Source organism: Triplophysa rosa, linkage group LG11 (genome assembly GCF_024868665.1).
Source record: "Triplophysa rosa linkage group LG11, Trosa_1v2, whole genome shotgun sequence".
In the NCBI taxonomy this organism is placed as follows: domain Eukaryota; kingdom Metazoa; phylum Chordata; class Actinopteri; order Cypriniformes; family Nemacheilidae; genus Triplophysa; species Triplophysa rosa.
This window is the reverse complement of record NC_079900.1, coordinates 1,408,279-1,430,512: the sequence shown is the minus strand read 5'-3', so window position 1 is coordinate 1,430,512 and position 22,234 is coordinate 1,408,279. Positions and strand designations below refer to the sequence as shown.

General features: G+C 38.5%; 1 protein-coding gene across 1 annotated transcript; it reads right to left on the bottom strand.

The window, feature by feature from the left end:
- Positions 1-1,278: 1,278 nt before the first annotated feature.
- Positions 1,279-11,917, bottom strand: LOC130561092 (sterile alpha motif domain-containing protein 9-like). The gene is made up of 2 exons (XM_057345215.1): positions 11,854-11,917; positions 1,279-6,434 (listed from the first exon to the last, which is right to left on the bottom strand). The coding sequence occupies exons 1-2, from the start codon at positions 11,875-11,877 to the stop codon at positions 2,598-2,600; spliced, it is 3,861 nt and encodes a 1,286-aa protein (XP_057201198.1). The 5' UTR covers positions 11,878-11,917; the 3' UTR covers positions 1,279-2,597.
- Positions 11,918-22,234: the final 10,317 nt, after the last annotated feature.

The window sequence follows — 22,234 nt, the reverse complement described above, 5'->3', positions numbered from 1 at the left end:
TGGGAGCCGGGAGTATACATTCTAAACAAGTCAATAACATAATAAAATATTTTATCCACATATGTAATACACAAATCTCTCTCTCTCTCTCTGTGTGTGTGTGTGTGTGTGTGTGTGTGTGTGTGTGTGTGAGAGAGAGTCGTGATTTTTCCTCTTGTGTTTGGTTCATAAAAATGAAGTGTATCTACATGATACCTCCACTAGAGTGCAGCAGAAACCTACAGTTTTAATCACTAAACAAGACACTTGAGGTCCACTAAAACAATTATAACTCATCTTCAGACCAAGCCTGAAAAACTGCAAGCATTGTATCTGCTTGGCTAGGTGTTATACTAAACTGCATCCAATAATTTTAGATCAAGAGTATAACCTGTTAATGTCTCTTCATGAAATAATTATTTTACTATTAAACTGAGAACTCCCACAGTCTATTTCCTAACCATTAAAGGTAGTTGATCGTATACTTTATATATTTGTTATTAGCTTTAGGTCGGTTATACTGTTGTGTTATTGAAAGTGTTTCAGTGTTGATGGTTTTTTTACTGTCAGTTTGGGAATATTGTGCTTGTATGGATTTAAACATGCCTTGAGCGTGTCAGTCAACTCTGTTTCCAGGTTATTCAACCAATAAGCAGATGCAGAACTTTTGAGAAGAATAAGATATTGTTAATAAGACTATGTTTTAACAATTGAGTTTAGTGATTAATCACTTGAAGGCAGAATGCATCATAAGTTAAGGTGCTAACTTTAGCCTGCTAGCACAGAAATCATGATCCCACCCTCCGTGCGAATCACCGTCCGAAGCCACGCCTCCTCCAAAACACATGAACGCGCACAGACCAGAAGCTGTGGGAGGGCGCTACGGCGAGTCACATGGCACATTCACCGGTGAGAAAACATTGCAGTACGAAGTGAATAACATTACTGTAGTAACGAACCTAAACAATTGTTTTAAGTCGGAGTTTGATGTAGCAATTTGTCGCTTGTGTAACATGTCGCTGTGTAATAAAGTTCCGCCGACAGGTTAGGTGTTGCTGCTTCTCCGCCATTCTCCCAACATTGACATAGCGGACGTGAGCGCGCTGATGACGTATGATGTCTGCGTGAACTGGGTGTGCAGTGGGATGCAAAATACGTTGGCTGAAAATGTACACAGGACCAGTCTCAACCAATGGCTCTCGTTCGGCCAGAATGTTTTTATTGGTCGAACGTTTTTTGGTCCTACGCCTTTCACAGACGATATATAATTATAAAACATATATTTGACCACTATACTTCTTGATTGCTATCAGGATGTGAAGAGATTTACAACCAGCATGACAAAAATTGTTTCTGAACAAAACGATGCATTCTGCCTTTAAGAGTTTATTTATTGAGCAATCTCTGTTGTATCTTGTGACAAAAAAACAAGAAAATCACTTTATTAACAATGTCTTTGGGCATATAAAGACCTGAAAGAACAGTAACAAAAAAGCTGTTCCTTCTAGAAATAAAGGTAAACAACCAGTACCAAAACATAAAATGTTATGGCACATTCTGTGAACAAGAATAAGCACAAGTAATGAGAGTAATGAGCATCCCAAACCCTTTGTCTGTCGTGTGGTAAGAACTACTAAATATGTTTTAAAAACTATTATCCTAGAATGAAGCTATCATACCAAAATATTTACATGCAACCCTGATGAGACGTAATTCGGCTACGTTTTACCCAAATAATGTTGATAGCAGTGTTAAAGTTTATAATTCAGCTCTGTTACAAGTTATTACCTAATTTGATTGAACAAATGAGGAAATATATCTTTACCATTATCCACACACCAGCATACAGTACCAAACTAACTAGATAAAAATAACATATAAATATAAATGATAACAATCACACACACTTCATGATCATGCAATTTACCACTTTCTTATCAACCATTTGTTGAAAGAAAAAATATTCTGTACTGTATTTGTGAAAAGTACAAATCAACATTAGACATAGAAATGAGTGTAAACAGTTTGTGGTAAATGCGTGTTTGAATATCTATATGCTGTATATATCTGTAACCACACAGGCTAAATATGAAAATACAGTCAGGCATTTCTCCTGCATGTATAAATCTCAAAAAATAAAACTGAACCTTAAAAAAGAATGTAACAACAACAAATAACAACAAAAAGAAAATAACAACAGATCACTGTTTATAAATAAAGGTTAAATAATGTTCAGTACAATAATGAAGTGCAACAACAGAACTTCTCAGAGGTTTATGAGCTCTAATTTCACTTCTTGAATTACATTGTGTGTCGAATTGGAGAATGGTTGAAAAAGCATTTTTATTCACGTCAGTAAGATCGGTTTGATCAGACCTTTGAAAAGAACCTTATGACTCAAAGTCAATGTCCAGTGCAACTGGTCCCTTCATGGAGAATCCAATAAAAATGCTTTGGGTAACTGGCTCTGGAACATTGGATGAACCACAACGTTTGAATCTCCAACCGAAATACAGTGGTTGCGTATTTTACCAGACGCTCTGAGAAGTTTACCCGTGTCTTTAACTTGCTTCCATGTTTTCTCATTGTCCCACTCAGTGGAGATGTTCTGCCCTGGTTTATACGATATCAAGCTTTTTGAACCTCTCTTTTTCTGCAAAAAATTGAAGACTTCCAACAGACTTCCACTCATTTGAGTAGTTGTTAGTGTAGGGCTGTGGTGGGACCTGTTGTACTTCACATTTAGAGATGACGCTGGTGAAATTTAATCTGCAGCAAGTGAAGTTGATGGTGTCCTTGACGTCATTGTCTTTCTCTGACATGAAAACAACTGTGCTGCTGTTTGACCTTTTTAAAACCGATGCAGATTTCTTCCTGTAGAGGGAATCAGCCTTGATCCTCTCTAGACCTTGCAGTGTCTTGTTCACTTTGTTGTCTGACGGTTCCTTTAGTTTGTCTTCCCTCTTTAAATTGTAAAGAAAGACAAATGGCTTGAGGTCCAGAATATAGTGCATATGTTTATTCAACACATCAGAATATTCCTTCAGCTTAGGTTGTTTACTTGTCAAATCATCAATCTTCATCTTCCCTGACAGGACTTGACCAAGAAGCTGATCATCTGAGGTAAACGGTGGGGTCTTTTGCAGTATCTCTATGACTTTAACTGCCACTTCACGTTCACCAAGATGCTCAGCTGTGTTGTAGGTGTCATAATAATTTGGTCTTTGAAATTGAATCATGCCCTCTTTGCGTGCCGTATTTTGTGATTCCCTGCAGGCGTTTGTTGCAGACTCAGCCAGTGTGAGATACTTCTCGAGACTGTCTGGCTTTATGGGATCATCTCTGTCCTGGTGAAACTTATACCTCAGCTCACCCTTAAGTACCCGTGCCACTGTGTCACATATGTTTGAGTTGTCCTTTGAATGGGCGAAGGCAAAAGACCATTCATATTCCACGTTGAAGTCTTCTTTTCTTTTCTTTAAGTAATAATAACTGGCCAAGAGCTGGAATATTACTGCATCCTTTTTGTAGACCTTTGCAGCATTTAGTAAAATGGTCTCTTCTCTTCCTGGGGTCTCCTTCATTATATCAAGGATCAGAGGTGAAAAACGGCCCTCACCCTTGGTTGAATGTTGCCTCTTCACTAACATGCTGCGGACATCCTGCATTAGTTTTTGTTTCCCCAGAAAGCAATCATAACCTAAAAATGTTGTGAGAAGTGTGTTCATGATATCAGCCTTTGTCACTTCATGAGTAGCTGCAAGTTCGTCCAAACAGTGGTGGGCTACACATGCATTGATCACCCTCATACCCTCAAAGACAAAGCTAGAAGCTGCTGTGCATCTGGTCAAAAGAGCGGAAAACTCCTTGAATCCATCTTCAGCTTTGCAGGATCGACAGTCTTCTGTTATCGGCAAATGAAGAAACTCTTCACACGCACTGACTGACAGCAGTACATTCCTGCAATAAACACTCAGAAGCACAAGAACAGCAAACAATTGAGCGTGTTCGTCTTGAAAGTTGAAGCCGTTCAGAGTATTTTCCACAACACCTTTAATATAATCAGGTGAACCGTTTGTCTGTAGATACATGAACCCATGAAATGTGTCTGTGTTTGGGTAGGTTCTCTTAAGCTCTTTTAACTTTTCATCAAAGAGTTTCTGTTCTTTCTCATATAAATTTTTTCCAAGGAAAACTAAGTCATCATTTTCTTCAGCTTGTTCACGGGACTCAACTGTCATACAATTGAGAAGAATGACTTGTGGGGACTTTGAAAAAATGTTTTCTTTCTTCCATTCTTCTTCAATTTTCTTCTGAAGCGTTTCAACAACAGAAATGTTTTCAAAGACATCAATCATGAGCAAAACCGGGGGTCTGGTTTGTTGCTCTTTTGTCTCATATGTCAGTAACTGCACTACCTGATGGGCTACTTTGGTGAAATCATCTGGTTTGTACTTCAGCACTGCACAACGGTATTTATTCTTGAGCGTCCAGAGAACATGCATGGCCAGTGTCGTGCCACCACACCCTGGAAGATGGAAGATGTTGAAGAACACACAAGCTCTCTTCATATTGAGCAGGTCTGGAATAATGACGTCAATAATGTACTCAAACTTGTCCCGTTTGATGAATGGCACTGATCCCGCCTGTTCAGAGAAGTGGAAGTTCCACCATGACACTTTCCCTCCTCTGTAAAACCTTTCTTCATGTTGTTGTTTGTCCTCATTTCCTCCATCACATTGGTTGACACAGAGAATACTCAGCAGATCTAACGTGTCCTCAGTTTTCTTTGATAACACAACCTTACTGCCACCAACACCAGGCAGAAACCGGTCTGACTTACGATTCTCTGACCAGAGACTGAGCACAGTTCCATTGATCTCAGTAAAACTCAACTCAGAAATGCATCTTTTGGAGATGTCAACTCCATAACGGCCCATGATGAGATCCTTCCAGAGATTGTATGTCGTTTCATTGTCACAGATACATAAGATTTGTTTTCCCCCATGTAGCGCCTGATAAAACATATGGAATGTCTCCAGCATAGGGTCATTTCCATCAGTCACTTGATTTAACAGCAAGAATATGACGAGAAATTTCTTGGTGGGCATCACATCTTTTCGGCACAGGAAAGAAACAACATCTCGCACCGAAGATCCTTTCTCAATCGACCACTTCTGAACAATTGATGGGCTTTCATTATTAAAGCCTCCATTACAGAAAACCCAACTTGTGTTTCTGGTCAGCTTTAACTTGTCTGCAGTGTCTTCAACTGTTTGTGTAATTGTATATTCAGCTGGTAAATGACTATTTGTTCCTGTGTCTTTAAATAGTGAATTCAATCCATTTTTAGCAGATTCTGGATCAAAATCTAGAACAGCCATCAGATTCATATGAATCAGGAACTTGAGGTTTTCCAGCTGAACCCGATGGGACTTGTCAGCTACCACAACATACCATGAGAAGTGTGACTTGTCTAAAGAGTGAGTTCTTCCTGTAATCATCTCACTTAGTTTTGATCCTTGAACGCTGTTTTTGACTTCAGTGAGATGCTTTTCCTCAGCATTCTTCCTCAACTGGGACAACTTTGACAGGTCAGCAGTATGAGTATAATACTCTTCAGGGGAATTGGACCTAATCAGATTCTTGCTGCTGCTGCCGTCTCTTACATAAAAAGACATGCCATGATTCTTGTTCTCTCTTTTGTCTAAATTATTAGTCTGAAAATAATGATTTTCACACACTATAAAGGAAGGTTCTATGTCCACCTCAATGACATATTTTCCAGTGGATGTCATGTCAGCTTTGAGAACTTCAACAAATCGAGGAGGCATAATACACCTCTTTGCTATATTAACAAACTGTTCCTGAAAATGTTTCTCAATCGCGTTTGACTGCTGTGTAGTAAAACTGTCTTTGTCCTGAATACTGATACCCAGAATTTGTCCATGTGGTTTATCTGCCACACCAAAGTGAATGGTACCATTGGTGCGGCTGTTCATACAAGCTGCTGCAAATCGAATTACTTCATATGTGTATTTTGTCATTTCATTCTCTTTTGTTATTTTGGTGAATTCTTTGAATTCATGGCATGGTTGTACAAGGTCTTTAGGACCAGTTTCAGTGACATCAAGAATGATATTTTCCTGGTATCTGTGAGCAGCATCAAATCTTCTGAAAGGGTACGGCTTCAATTTACAAGTCAAGTTTTGTTTTAATTGATCATATTCGTGAATACTCAGTGTCTTTGCACTAACTGAATGGCCTTTAAGGTCTTTACTGTAAGATTTCAGTAAACTGAGAAGACCAGCTCCATTAAGTTTTGCTCCGTAGTTTTGCTCAGTTAAATCTTTGTCTACTTTTCTCTGAAGCAACCACCGCCTCAAATGGTCTTCATTCCAGTCCTTGATGTCCTCTGGAGGTTCAGATGAAGCAGACTGCTCATCTTCATTATTCTGAAAGAAAATGAGCATTGAGGAAAGGAAACATTGTAAACAATTGCATATTTGAAATATCATCATTTAGCTCATTTATTTCCTGTAAGTATATATCGAATGTATTGTATTATAACATACAGTGAGGGAAATAAGTATTTGATCCTCTGCTGACTTTGTAAGTTTGCCTGCTTACAAACAAATGAAGGGTCTATAATTTTTATGGTGGGTTTATTTTAACTGATAAAGACAGAATATAAAAAAATCAGGGGAAAAAATGTTATATAAAGGTTATAAATTGATTTGAATTTCAGTCAGTGAAATAAGTATTTCATCCCTGAGCAAAACATAACTTTGTACTCGGTGGAGAAACCCTTGTTGGCAAGCACAGAGCTCAGACATTTCTGATAGTTGGTCACCAGGTTTGCACATGTGTCCGGATACATTTAGTCCACTCCTCTGTCAATCTTTAAGGTTTCTTGGCTGTCGCTCAGCAAATTGGAGTTTTAGCCTCCTTGCAACAGATACAGTGTGTTCTTGAAAAATGTTTAATGTAAACTTTGAGGTGGCATAACATAAAAAAGCTTTAACCCACCATTCCAAAACAGTCAAAAATAAATAACTAAACTTACTTAAATAAATAAGTATATAATGGACCAGCATCAAATAAAAAGAATTAGTTATGTAGTTATATATTGTAGTTGTAGTTTCAAATGAACCATATACTGTATAACTGTACAACATCACTACTTTGTGATCAGGATCTGTATGATCACAGTCTTATGTTCTCCTCCTCAAAACTTCTGCTTCCTTGCTTTTTGAATCTGTTTTTATATTAAACATTACAATATACAGTGTCCCTGTTTAAGCATCTACCAGTTTTTCTGTGTTTACCTCCACATTATACTAGTTAATTAATAAAAATGAAGGTAAATGAGTGATGAGCACCATATGATATGAAGGGAATGTTTGCATATACTGTATATTGCAGTGCATTACAAAGTGGACACGACTCTGCTTTATCTTGTCATGGATTTCTTGGTCTTGTGGCAGAGTCGTGGCAAAGCCTTTGGTTTAGTGTGAGAAAACCATGGGGTGTTTATCTTTTGACACTCCATGTGTTTTCTCGTGTCTTGTCATTGGCCCCGCCCCTCTCAATTCCTGTATTGCCTCCCTGCCCTGTCTTTCACCTCTTTCATGTTTTTCACCTGCCCCTCGTTATCTTCCTTCGTTTGTGTTCCCTTTATATAGTCCTCATGTTTTACTGTCTTGTTGCTCGTCCGTTGTATTCATTGTACTGTGTACCCTGTACGTATGTGCTTACCTGTGTTTTCATGCTGTGCTTGTGAGTATTACCCTGCCTTGTGTTTGCCTTACCTGACCGTGTTTAGTTTCTTAGTTATTTTCTGTCCTGCTGTTTTTGCCCCCATGTGGGAAGTATTTTGGTGGTAACACTTTACAATAAGGTGCTATTAGTTAACATTAGTAAATGCATTAGCTAACATTAGCTAACAATGAACAATTTCGTTTTTCAGCATTTATTAATCCTTGTTAATGTTAGTTCATGTCAATACAGCTATTCATGTTAGTTCATGGTGCATTAACTAATGTTAACAGTGACAACGTTTAATTTTAATAATTTATTTATAAATGCTGAAATTAACATGTAGTAATATTAATAAATGCTGTAGAAGTATTGTTCGTTGTTAGTTCATGTTAGCTAATGCATTAAATAATTAACAAATAGCACCTTATTGTAAAGTGTTACCATTTTGGTTTCTTTTTATATAATTAGTCTTGCCCTCGTTACCCCATTGTGGGTGTTTTTGTTTGTTTTAATAAAGTCTGTGTTAACCCCTTAATCGCTGCTGCCTGCGCTTGGGTTCTTCCATCCGAAACCCTGACAGGACAACTAGCAGTCCTATGCAGTACAGGACACTTTAAATGTACAGGTTTGTTTAAATTAGTAAACTACATTGTCACAATATATATTCTAATAAATTTAGCAAGGGGAATTCAACTAAGTCAGCAGATTTGTCCAGTAACCAAACCACAATAAATAAAAATACAATAGAGCAAAGAATTGGATAATATTTCATAGCACAGTGATCATTTAAAATTCATAGTGCTATATGAATAATCCACTGCTATTACTGCTATTACTACTACTACTACTAAAAGTAACAATAATCAGTCTGATAATAATTGGTTTTATTTTATTTATAAAATAGTAGCAAAGGTCTATGCTTGACACATTTATTTGAACCTTTTTGTAAAGCAAACTCTGGATAAAGCTGACTTTATTTACATACAAACAAACAATCATAGCCCGTTAGCTGAGGTAGCTCACTTTTATCTGAGGCTAGCTGAGCTAGCCAGCATGACAAATGTAGCAAACTAACTTGTTGGCATTATGTGTCCCCGTCCACCCACATCAAATGCCTTACCTTTATCCTGTGATCGTTTTTCTTCATCGTTTTTCTTTTTGCGTTTCTCTGCACCAGACGCATAAGTACGTTTCGATGACATTGTAATTAGCATCTACCGTTATTCTTATCACTTCAGTGGAAGGTGGGCGGCTGTCAATCAGCCTGTCAGACCTGTCGGCAGACGTCACTTACCATGTGACAGCCCAGCCCAAAGGTGATTTGGACCTGATTACCCCATATGAACACTTGCATGCTTTGCAAATGAATGCATGCAATACATGCAAATAAAGACAGGTACTTTTAATTCTCCAAAATATAATAAATATGAGGCTGAACTTTCAGTTTGGGGGCCCTATGCAGCCGCATTGTCTGCATATAGCAAGAAATGGCTCTGCTGTTAACGTTTAAATGATGAGAGCGCGCGGCTCTTTGCAGAACAAAGGCGCGCGCGTGCTGGAGACGTGCACACATACAGTATATCAGACGCGTGCACAAAATAAATAGTTGTAATTGTGGTATTGATTTAAACTCCAGTTTAATAGCTGTCAGAAGTCAGATTAATAGCATTCATCTTGACATTATAACAGATTTTTCTCCGATCATGAATTTTCCATACAATAACATAATAAACAGAAATGACCAGATTCATTAATCAAATGACCAGTGTCCAGGTCATCTGAAGACCAGTACATCACGTCGCTACAATGTTCTCAACAGGATCAATTCACAACGTTATTTGAGGACGTGGCTCAGACATTTCTGGAACGTAAGCAAAAATGACCAGTGTCCAGGTTATCTGAAGACCAGTACATCACGTCGCTACAACGTTCTTCATAGGATTAATTCAAGACGTTATTTGAGGACGTGGCTAGGCTGTTTCTGGTACGTTAGCAAAAATTACCAGATTAATTAATCAAATGACCAGTGTCCCTGTTATTTGAGGACCAGTACATCACGTCGCTACAACGTTCTCCATGGGATTAATTCAGGACGTTATTTGAGGACGTGGCTAGGACGTTCCTGGAACGTAAGCAAGAATTCTAAGAAATGGAACGTTGCCAAGATGTCCTCAGAACGTGGTCAAAAAGTAATGTCACGGTGACCAAAAGAAGATGAACTGGCGACGTTGTCAGAATGTACTGTGTTAACTGGGATGATCTTTACTTAATATCCTCATGCTTTTTGTAGGGGTGACACCGAATCGTCGACGATTCGATGCTTCGATTGGAGGAGCCTGATTTGACTACCAATCTCACAGTCGAATCTTCGCAGAGGTGTTATGCAATGGGGATCATGCCATTTTGGTTATGTGGGCAGTGGCGTAGCAGACGGGCATGCACTGCGTTATTTATGATGTAAAGAAATGGGACATTTTTAGGGTTGGGTACCGAAACCCCCGGCGCATATGAGCGCGAGGTCTGGCTATGACCCAGCGCAGGATCACGTCTATCCGCGTCTTCTGTGCTGTGAGACCGGTATAGAGAAGCAGCATGTTCCGCACGCACCCGCAGATGACTCGCAAATGAATGTGTACACCGTTTCCAAACATTTGTCACTTAATGAATGTTTGGGCATTTAAATATGAATTAACACCTCTTAAATGCACATAGCCCGTTACTTAGACTGAACTTTGCGCTGCATGATAAAAAATAAAACAATAAAGTAAAATAACCAAAATCACCATATAGCATGGCGCAGACTTTTGGAACTGAAAGCAAGCGCGCGTGACAGGAGGACGGAGAAAGAGTGCGCAGGAAAAAAGGTGAAAGGGAATTTTTGATTGTTTAAATGGTAAGATGCTTTATTGCATTCCTCCTTTACATGCGGTAAATAAAGTCACTGTATTTGTAGTTCATTGGTAATGAACGCGCTGTATTCCCGGTTGTAAAAAAATCATTATTATCCAGTAGTTTTAAAAATAGTTTTGAGGCGAGATCTGGTCTAGTATTTTATGGCACAGCATTGTTACGTAATGTTTTAGGAAAATTAATTTTAGTATTTGTGGCTTGTGTTTTCAAAATTATGTTCCCCTGCATTTCAGACATTTTGCCTAAACACATTTATTTTGCACATTGTGACTTGATTCTGTCTTATTTCCTTTATTTATTATAAAGATATATTCTGTTCTAAACAAATTCTGAAAATTAATGTTTGATTGTTTTTTGGTGCATCAATGTTGCGCTGTAATCTTAACCACCTGGGGCATGTTCAAGCTCAAACCGGTGCACAACGTTTTGCTACGGTTTCCGGGTTTCCTGGAAACGGTTTGCAATGTTGTGCAACATGGTTTGAGATGCGTTTTCTCTTGTTTGGTGGGCGTGTCAAGAATATCAGCCCAATCAGCAGCAACATGTCCCGCGCGGTAATAAAGAGGCAGCTCGCACAATGGGTCCAAAGTCGTTTAAATGTGTCCGCTGCAGCTCGGTATACGCAACAATTGAAGATATTAGAAGACATGTATTTTGCAGTATTCAACACGTATTTATACCGATTTCATCAGGCTCCGAAAATTCTTCAAAAAGAACACTAAAAATGGCCTTCTCAGCTACCATAGTTCAACTCTTGCGTCATCACAACAGGGTGTTCAACCGCACCACCGTTTTGCAACGTTTTGTCGGGGCTGAACGCCAACAACGCCATTTTTTTTTCTGCCACCCTGAGAAATAAATATCTTTTCTTTTCTTTTCTATACCTTTATTTTTAATACATGCTCACACACACATGCGCGCACGTGCACACGCGCACGCACGCACACCTTACTAATACATTGTTATGTCACTAGTCAAATATAATTTTACATCTAAGGGATGTATCTAATACACATCAAATATATTTACAAGGTAAATGTATCATATGACTGCATCTCTTTAGTAAATAAATAACCGCCAACAAAAATACTATTGATTAAGCATTTAACGTAATGTGACATCCTACATTAAAATTAAGACTTACTGGCTCTTAATGGAACACTAAGATGACACATGGCACATAGAAAAACCTTTACTATTTACCTCCAATTGTCCTGAGTTTGCCATAATGGAATCAGAAATCTTGCTGGTGTAGTTTCAAGAGCTTAGGATAAGAAGCATGGTATTAAAACATTATGTAACTGATATCATGCTTCTCTTATAAAAAAATAGAAGTACTACTTACTGACCAGCACTGTTTAAAATAAAATGAAATTACATTTTTAAGTCAAAATGTCGGAAAGTTCCTTGACCAGTAACGCTGTCAAGGATGCTCCTTACTTGTTTTAAGATATGAATCTTCGTTGAAATTATTTGAATGCCCTGGTCACTATTAGTTACCTTTTCATTTATTTTTGTATGTACAATGTAAAAACCAATTAAAATCATTGTAAAATGTCAGAATGTTTAGACTGGTAGAAATTATTACCATTGTATGATTCCTGCCAATGAATCAGAGAATACAAACGTAAAAGTAAAATATACACGTACTGACATATTTTATCTTTTGTGGTCAACGTTTTAAAGTTCTGCCTAAATCAACAATACAAAATTCCACAAATCTATTTATCTTATAGCTTTACTATATAGTAAAGATCAGTATACAAAGATACTTGGTACAAAGATACTAATAGCTTATTAGAAAAGTGGTCAGCATCAGACTGTTTTCTTACCTTTTGCAGCAGGTATTCTGTAGAAATGTATGAACAATTGCCCCAGCGGTCCTTGATGAAATATTTACTGTAGTGTTTGTGGGAGGGGCATGTGTAAAAAAGAAATACCTAGCCAAAAAACAACAAAAAAGATCATTCGCAGAGACGCGAGATGTTTTTTCAATTTGATTTTTTATCAGGCTATGGGTCCAAATAATATACTTTATAAATGCCGGGTTCTTTCAACTTACTGTATGGTCTGGTCAAATAGGTTCATTTAACCCAGCAGTTGTGTTTTCCATATTTTACCCAACCATGGGTTGAAACAACCCTTTTAGGTGTTTCTTGAATTCTAGCAATATTTGTCATTTTAAATCTCAATCTTTTCTCAATTATTTAAATTTTGAATAACAATTTAAACCCACACTACAAGCTTTTTGCTTATCAGTCTAATTATGTGTCCTACAAACAAGGCACAACTGCAGGTCAGCTGACTGACCAGTATTACAAAATGGAACAATGCAAACACCATGTAAACAACCATTTTGTTTAAACAAATAAAATGTGCCTCTGTGTCTCTACACTGCACCCTGGAAAATTTGTATACAAAGGGAAATGTTTGGGAGTTTTACGGCATAGGCCCACATTATAAAAATGTGGGCAAGATTAAAGATCTAGGGCTACATGTAAATCAGTCCATCTCAGACTCCACACAATGAATGATGATTGCAACCTCACATCTGTTCTCTTCTCCCCCTCGCCCCTTTTCTCTCCCACTAAGCTCAGAGCACCTCAAAGCTCACCTAAACTGGGTATAACAAATACCATATTCTATACCAACAAAGAATCTTCATATGCATGTCTGGAATCATTTGAAATGTCTCAGTGCAAATAGTCTTACACTGTGTCTACACTGGACGTGGCGCGATGCGACACACAGCTTGTTCTAATGGGATTGTCACACCATACCGCGCCACGTCCGTTGTGGACAAAATGTAAAATTATAATGGGTTCTAATGCGTTCTATTGTCTTTGCGCCGCACCACATCCGGTGTAGACACGGTGTAATAAGCATATTCTGCTCATTGTTGCGGGAGTGTTCTTCATGAGTCTTTCATGTAAATGTCCATTTGTGACCTGATCCGATCCAGGACCGAGTTCTTTGCTGTGTAAATTATGTCTCTGTCATGATTCCGTCTGTGTTTCCCTGTTTATTATGGACTTTTAGTTTGTATGCCTTAGTTCCTGTTTCCTGTCTAGTGTTGTAGTTCTTTTGTTCATTGGTTTTGTGTCATGATCTGTTTCAGGTGTGTCTTGTTAGCCCTCTCATTACCCTGTGTATTTAAGCCCTTGTGTTTCCTTTGTCTGGTGTCTGTCGTTGTTAGAGGTTTGGTCAGTCTTGTTTTAAGTTGTACACTCGTCTGGATTACCCTGTTATGTTTTGTCCTGTTTACTTTGATTAAAACCTTTGGTAACACTTTCCTTGAAGCATGTATGTATGTATGTATGTATGTATGTATGTATGTATAATGCATTATAAAAGTAGTTTTAAAGCATTGTAATGCACCTTTTAATGCATTGTAATGACTTATACATAATTATTATTACAGTTAATACATTATAACACTTAACAATTCATTGTTCGGTCTAAATGAGTGTACCCCACCAAGCTACTGTTATATGCATGAGCCACGTCTGGTTGGTCGAGGTGGTGGTGTCGCAAAAATCTTTAGAGACTTTCTTACTGTAACTCAGAGAACGGAGCATAAATTTAAATCATTTGAAGTGCTTGCGTTGAACATAATTGTTCCAATTGACAGTAAAAAACCATTGCTTTCTTGTACGTTGGCTACAGTGTATAGACCCCCTGGTCCCTACACTGATTTTCTGAAAGAGTTTGCGGACTTCCTATCGGACATATTGGTTAACGTTGATAAAGTACTAATTGTCGGAGAATTTAATATCCACATAGATAGTGCTAACGATGCATTAGCAGTGGCGTTTACAGAGCTATTACACTCTTTTGGAGTAACACAACACATCAATGGACCCACTCATCGATTTAATCATACACTAGACTTGATTATATCTCACGGAGCCGATCTAACCAATATAGATATTATACCTGAAAGTGACGATGTCACCGATCACTATCTTATAACATGTACACTGCGCACTGCAGAAATCAGCTGTATAATTTGTTATCGACAGGGTAGAACAATTACCTCGACTACTAAAGATAGTTTTGCAAAGAGCTTGCCAGATCTGACTCCTTTAATAACCATACCAATAAATACAGAATCGCTCGATGACATGACCAGCAAATTGTGCACTACTTTTTCTAATACATTAGAAGCTGTCGCACCTATGAAGTCAAAAAAGATTAATGAGAAAAACGTAGCACCATGGTACAATAGCACCACTCGCGCCCTTAAAAGAGAAACACGTAAACTGGAGCGCAAATGGAAACAAACCCAATTAGAGGTCTTTAAAATTGCGTGGAAAGAGAGTGCAAACTGTTATAAAAAGGCACTAAAAGCAGCAAAGGCTGAGCACCTCCGTAACCTCATAGAAACTAACAAAAACAATCCAAGGTTTTTATTTAGTACAGTTGCTAAACTAACAAATAAACAGACTTCACCTGACCTGGGTATTCCGCCGCACCTTGGTAGCAATGATTTCATGAATTTTTTTACAGAGAAAATCGAAAACATACGAGACAAAATAGTAAAAACTCAACCTCCAAGTCTGTCCTATAAATTAGTACCAACCATCGCCCCAAAAGAAAGGCTACAGTGTTTTTCACCTATAAAACAGGAAGATTTAATTAAACTTATTGCAACATCTAAACCTACAACTTGCTTATTAGACCCCATACCAACTAAATTATTAAAAGAGTTATTACCCGTTGCAATTGAGCCCATTTATAACATTATCAACTCGTCAATTAATCTAGGCCATGTCCCAGGAGCCTTTAAACTGGCCGTCATTAAGCCTCTTATCAAGAAACCAAACTTAGACCCCAATGAACTAGGAAACTATAGACCGATTTCAAATCTCCCTTTCCTGTCTAAAATACTAGAAAAAGTAGTGTCCACTCAGTTGTGCTCTTTCTTACAAAATAATGACATACACGAAAAATTCCAGTCAGGTTTTAGACCGCATCATAGTACTGAAACTGCACTCGTTAAAATTACAAACGACCTGCTCATAGCATCAGATAAAGGTAACATCTCACTCCTAGTCCTGCTCGACCTTAGTGCTGCGTTCGATACTGTAGACCATAAAATACTTCTAGATCGCTTACACAATTATACCGGTATTCAGGGACAGGCACTACAATGGTTCAGATCTTACTTATCAGACCGACATCAATTTGTCCATTTAAATGGGGAATCATCAAATCTAACGCAAGTAAATTATGGATTACCTCAGGGATCGGTTTTAGGACCCTTGCTATTCTCCATATACATGCTGCCCCTTGGAAACATTATTAGAAAACATGGAATTAGCTTCCACTGTTATGCAGATGATACTCAGCTATATATCTCATCAAGACCAGATGATTCCTTCCAACTATCCAAATTGGCAGAGTGCATCGACGATATAAAGCATTGGATGACTTGTAATTTCCTTCTTTTAAATTCTAATAAAACAGAAATATTACTTATCGGACCAAAGACACGTGAGCAGAATATTTCGGATTATGACCTGCAAATTGAAGGCTGCACTGTTACTCCAACAAATACAGTTAAAGACCTTGGCGTTATATTAGACAGCAACCTGTCATTTAAAAATCACATCTCAAATGTCACAAAAACAGCCTTCTTCCACCTTAGAAATGTTGCCAAATTGCGAAATATTTTATGTGTGGCTGACGCAGAGAAGCTTATTCATGCATTTGTGACCTCAAGACTTGACTACTGTAATGCACTGCTTAGTGGTTGTCCTGCAGCATCAATAAACAAACTACAGTTAGTTCAGAATGCAGCTGCCAGAGTTCTAACCAGGTCCAGAAAATACCATCACATAACCCCAATGTTATCAACCCTTCACTGGTTACCCATTAAGTATCGTATTGACTTTAAAGTTCTTTTAATTACTTATAAAGCCTTAAACGGTTTAGCCCCTACCTACATAACAGAGCTTCTACCACACTACAACCCATCACGCTCTCTAAGATCTCAAAACTCCGGACTTTTGATAACTCCTAGAATAACTAAATCCACCAAAGGGGGTAGAGCTTTCTCATACGTAGCACCTAAACTCTGGAATAGCCTTCCCGATACTATTCCAGGGTCAGACACACTCTCCCAATTTAAATCTAGATTAATGACGCATCTTTTCAGCCAAGCATTCACTTAATGCAAAATATGCTAAATAAACCACCGGGAGACTGCATTTATTAGATATTATTTACTAGAATAATCTTACTTGTTCTATAAACACCATGCACTGTGCTGTTTTTTACCTTTTTTGTGTTTTTCAGTTTTTCTTATTTGCTCCTGTAAAGCTGCTTTGGAACAATGCACATTGTGAAAAGCGCTATATAAATAAAATTGAATTGAATTGAATTGTTACACTACACATTTTAAATTGGTTATAATTCTTTACAACTACAAATAATGCATTACAACACACATTGTGAAGAATTATAATGCAATTTACCCTTTAATAACTCTTAATAATGCATTATACATACATACTTCAAGGAAAGTGTTACCAAACCTTTTACTGCATATGGATCCGCTGCCTCGCCTGCCTTCATCGTTGCAGTCTCCATGTGGACCATAAATTGTCACGACTGGCGTGGCGAGAAGAACCCAAATGCAGGCAGGCAGAGGTGAAGGGGTTAACAGGGATTTTATTTAACACAAAACAAAACACCCACCATGGGGGAAAACAGAACTAAGAAATATATACTGTATAAAACAAAAGACTTCCCACGAGGGGGCAAAATAAAAACACGAACAGTAAAACTAAACTAAAGGACACAACCAAACGTCTTAAATCAAACACAACACGACAGGGTAGAACACAAAACTCACAAAACAGGAGCAAGGCTGGGAACAGGACCACTGGACGAGGAGCATAACAAAACACAGTACAACGTACATGCACAGAACACAGTACAATCCACGAGCACAGGACAAAGAAACAAGAGGGTATATATAGGTAAGACAAACAAGGGATAACGACATGGGGCAGGTGTGGGTAATAAAACACTCAGGGAAAGTTAACGAGGAAACAAGATGGCGGGAACAGAGACGAGACACTGGAGAGAACGTATATTATTGTCAAAAGGACAAATAATATGTTTCTCTCCACACACGACCAAAGGCTTTGTCATGACTCTGCTACAGGACCAAGAAAAACATGACTAAATGAAGCAGAGCCATGACAATAAATAGCCTAGTTCGTTTTATGTAAATTAAATTATTATACTGTATATACAAATAGATGTTTTTTGTTAATGCTACTAAATCATTAGTAACATTTATGTTGCGAAATACGTTTAATACGAATATCTCGTGACTAAATTATGTTTTTATAAAAGCTCACTTATAGTTTGTTATAGCATCATAGGTCAAAGAGCATACGGGTCACATGACCATAAAACATGGCGAACGCAGATGTCCGAAATGTAAAACTACTCATACTTTATAGAACATACTGTTTCAACAGCCGATTCAAATTCACAGTCACAGTATGCGATTTCGGACGCAGCGGCGGTTTCCTAGTTTCTCCTATTCTCCTCAGCCATTTTGCTGGGTGTTTTGTCACCCAGGGGAGCATGCCCCAGGGAGTATTAACCTGAAAATTCTCCGTCATTGACAGATTTTTTTTACCAGTAACGGAAAAATCTGAAGGCTGTCTGTCATTCTGACGGATTACAATGGGGGTAGTTTGTAATTCCCCTCTTTGTCGAGTTGGTAGCTTCCAATCATTTCCTTTCATCAGAACGTGATCGGTCCCGCAAATGCCGGCAGAGAGTTGTAAAGACTGCAGAGAGGATCATCATTTACATTTACATATTTGGCAGACGCTTTTATCCAAAGCGACTTATATTGCTTTATTCTATACATTTATACATAGGCATGTGCAATCCCTGGGATCGAACCCACAACCTTGCGTTGTTAACGCAATGCTCTTACCACTGAGCTACAGGAAAGCTATCCTGTAGCATCTCTGCTGGTCCCTCCCAGCTCTCCTTTGTCTCTACTGTTTCTGTCCTGCTCTCCAAAAAGGTCCCGCCCAGCCTTCCTCTCCCGCCTCCTCTGTTGCTGCCAGCCAGTCCATCAGCCCTGGGTCCGCTGGCTTCTGAAGACACCTCAGCTTACCCTCAGCATGCCAATGCCATTGGGTCGGATGAGCTTCAGGATCTCCAGTTGCCAGCTACTGTACATTAGTGGTTGAGTATCCCATGTCTCTGCCTCCAGCCTTTATCCGACCAATTGGCTGCACCTTGGCTCCTGCCTCCCTCGTCTCCACCATGGCCCATCATCTCACCAGTGCCACCAGGCTCCCTCGTCCCTCCGTCTCTGCTTTTGTCAGTCCTCAACCATCCACTGCCTCGGGACTCAAATCCTCCAGATACACCGTATCTCAATCCCTATGGCTCTGTCAGGCTCCTTCCCGCCGACTCCACCTTCATCCTCGGTTGATCTGGCTCCACCGCGGTCTTCCAGATCCCTGCCTCGGCCTCAGTTGCCTGAGCTGCCGGTTCTGCCTTGGCCCTCCGGATCCTCAGTATCACCCTGGCTCTCTGTCTGCTCGTCTCCACCCTGGGCTCCTGCTCTACCGGCTCCTTCCCATCGGTCGGCCCCCTGGTGTTGCCCCTCCACCATGGCTCCTCCCTCCGGCAACTCCACCGTGGCGGGTCTCTGTACCTCCATCAGACTCCTCCTGCTCCGGGCCCCCCTGGCTCCTCCCAATGTGGCTTTTTTCACATGAGGCTTTTTGGTGTATTTTGGTATTTAAAGGGATACTTCAACCAAAAGTGAAAATTCTTAATTTACTCACCCTCAGACTGTTCCAAACCTCTATACATTTCTTTGTTCTACTAAACACAAAGTAAGATATTTGGAAGAATGTCAGATCTCATCCCCATTGACTGTCATAGTATTTATTTTCCCTACTATGGTAGTAAATTGGGGATGAGATCTTGGTGAACAATCCCTTCAAGGGAAGCTGGCAAATGGTTCTGGGGATTCTGTATTCATGAGTAGTGTAGTGTGTTCCTCAGATAACACAGTACTATGATTTTTTTCTTTTGTCAGGTGCGCATCATAGACTCATCATAGATACATTTTTGAGTATTTCATGGTTTGTCTTGTATTTTCTGTTTGTCAAGGAATTGCAGGGGGTCCGTGAGTTGATACAGAACTGTATCTACCACTGTTGTTTCCATTACATTGAAAAAACAAAATTGCAAAGAAAAGCTACAGGTTAAAAAATAACAATCGTTGTGTAAAATACTACTGTACAATAAAAAAAATAAGATTTTGTTTTTATGATAAACATGCAAATGTGTTCTTAAAATATTTTTGTTTAATCTCAGGGGGTACTTCAAGTTGACAACTGACAAAAAAGTTTGAATATCCTTGTATTACACAGTAAAACATCCATTCTATCTGCGCAAATCCTGAACAACTACACAGAACATCCATCCACATCATTCAGCAGTGCAAATCCTAATCAACTAGACAATAAAAGTCTCTCCACTTTATGAAGCAATACAAATCCTGAACAATTACACAATAAAGGTCCCACCACTTCTTACAGCAGTGTACCTACATTATTCCTCCACTAGAGTGCAGCAGAAGTACAGACATTTCTTTACTACAGCTGTTACAGGAATATGGAAAAGACATTACAAACTGTTAAAGGAACATTCCACTTTTTTTGGAAATATACTCATTTTCCAACTCCCCAAGTTAATAAGTTGAGTTTTACCGTTTTGTAATGTATTCTGCCGATCTCCGGGTCTGGCGATAGCACTTTTAGCATAGATTAGCATATATCATTGAATCCAATTAGACCAGTAGCATTGCGTTCAAAAATGACCAAAGAGTTTCGATATTTTTGCATTTAAAACTTGACTCTTCTGTAGTTATATCGTGTACTAAGACAGGCGGAAAATGAAATGTTGCGATTTTCTAGGCCGATTTGATTAGAAACTATACTCCCATTCCGGCGTAATAATCAAGGAAGTTTGCTGCCATAACATGGCCGCAGCAGGCGCAGTGTTTATTTAAAGCAATTTATTAACTCTTGGGGAGTTGGAAAATGAGCATACAGTATTTCCAAAAAAAAGTGGAATGTTCCTTTAACAGCACTGACTGAATGAATCATGAATCATAAACCATAAACCGGCTTCTAGACAAGTTTATCTCAATACCTCAGTAACTAAAGACTCTTCTTCTGCCAAGAGCATTTCAACTTATTGGCAATGTACAAACAGAGTGAGTTTTCCTGTGAAAGTGACTGACGGTGTAATTGCTCTTAAAACGCTGAGTTTAAAAAGGAGGATTATGATAAATACTGTAACCAATAATGATGGCACACGCCGCAGGGTTGGGATGTGTCTTCATCTGACAGACATCTGTATTCAACACAACACAACCCCTCAGATATGATGTGTGTGTTTGTGAACTACACCGGGAGATTTATCAGTTGGGGATCTATGGAAAACAACACATTATCTAATCACGTTTCAAAAGAATCACCTGCACATTCAAGCATAAACCCGTAACCAACAATAACACAATAAGACTAAAACCTGCTCTAATTCTGTTTGTGTATGTACAGAAAGTGTGTATGTCAATGGTTGTAAACATGCTTATGTGTGTGTAAGTGTGCAAGTGTGCATGTGTGCTTGTAAATGTGTGTGTTTATTTTTTTGGGACAATGCATGTATGTGTGTGAAAATTTGTATGTATGCATGATTGTGTGTGTGTAATTGTGTGAATGTGTACATGTGTGAACTCCATTCTCACGTCTTTATCTTCTCTTGAAACCGAAACCTTTATCTTCTCCTGACCTTTAATGGCTCAATTCATCTTGTTTAAAAACACTTCAAACAAACAAGTCACTTGTTGACATACAGTAAGAGAATACTGCACAGCTTTCTGCAGAAATCCATTTGTTTGCTTTTCACAACACACATTGTTTCATGTCAGACTTACAAAGAAAATCCAGCTGAGATGTTGAGGGAGAAACTCAGCAGATTTAAAAACATATATATATATATATACATACATTTATTCATCCTCACGTTTTTTCAAACCTGTGTGAGTTTCTTTCTTCTGCAGAACACAAAAGAAGATATTTTGAAGAATGTTGATAAACAAACAACACCTAACACCACTGACTTCCATTGCAAAATAAAGGTGCTTCACGATGCCATAGCAGAACCTTTTTTTTGTCTAAATGGTTCAATAAAGAACCTTTAACATTTTGTTTCACAAAAGGTTCTTTGTGGCAAAAAAATGTTCTTCAGATTATAAAAAGGTAAGAACGAGATGGTTCTTTGTGGAACCCAAAATGGTTATTTTATGGCATCGCTATGAAGAACTTTTTAAGCACCTCTATTTGTAATGTACAAAACCAATGCGACATTTCTCAAAGTATCTTTTGTGTTCCACGAAAGAAAGACTCACATACACGTTTACAAACACATGAGGAGGAAAAAATGACAGAATATTTTTTTAGATCTCTTCTGTCATGTTAGATGAGACACACGTACACTGTTACAAATATCTGCAAAATGA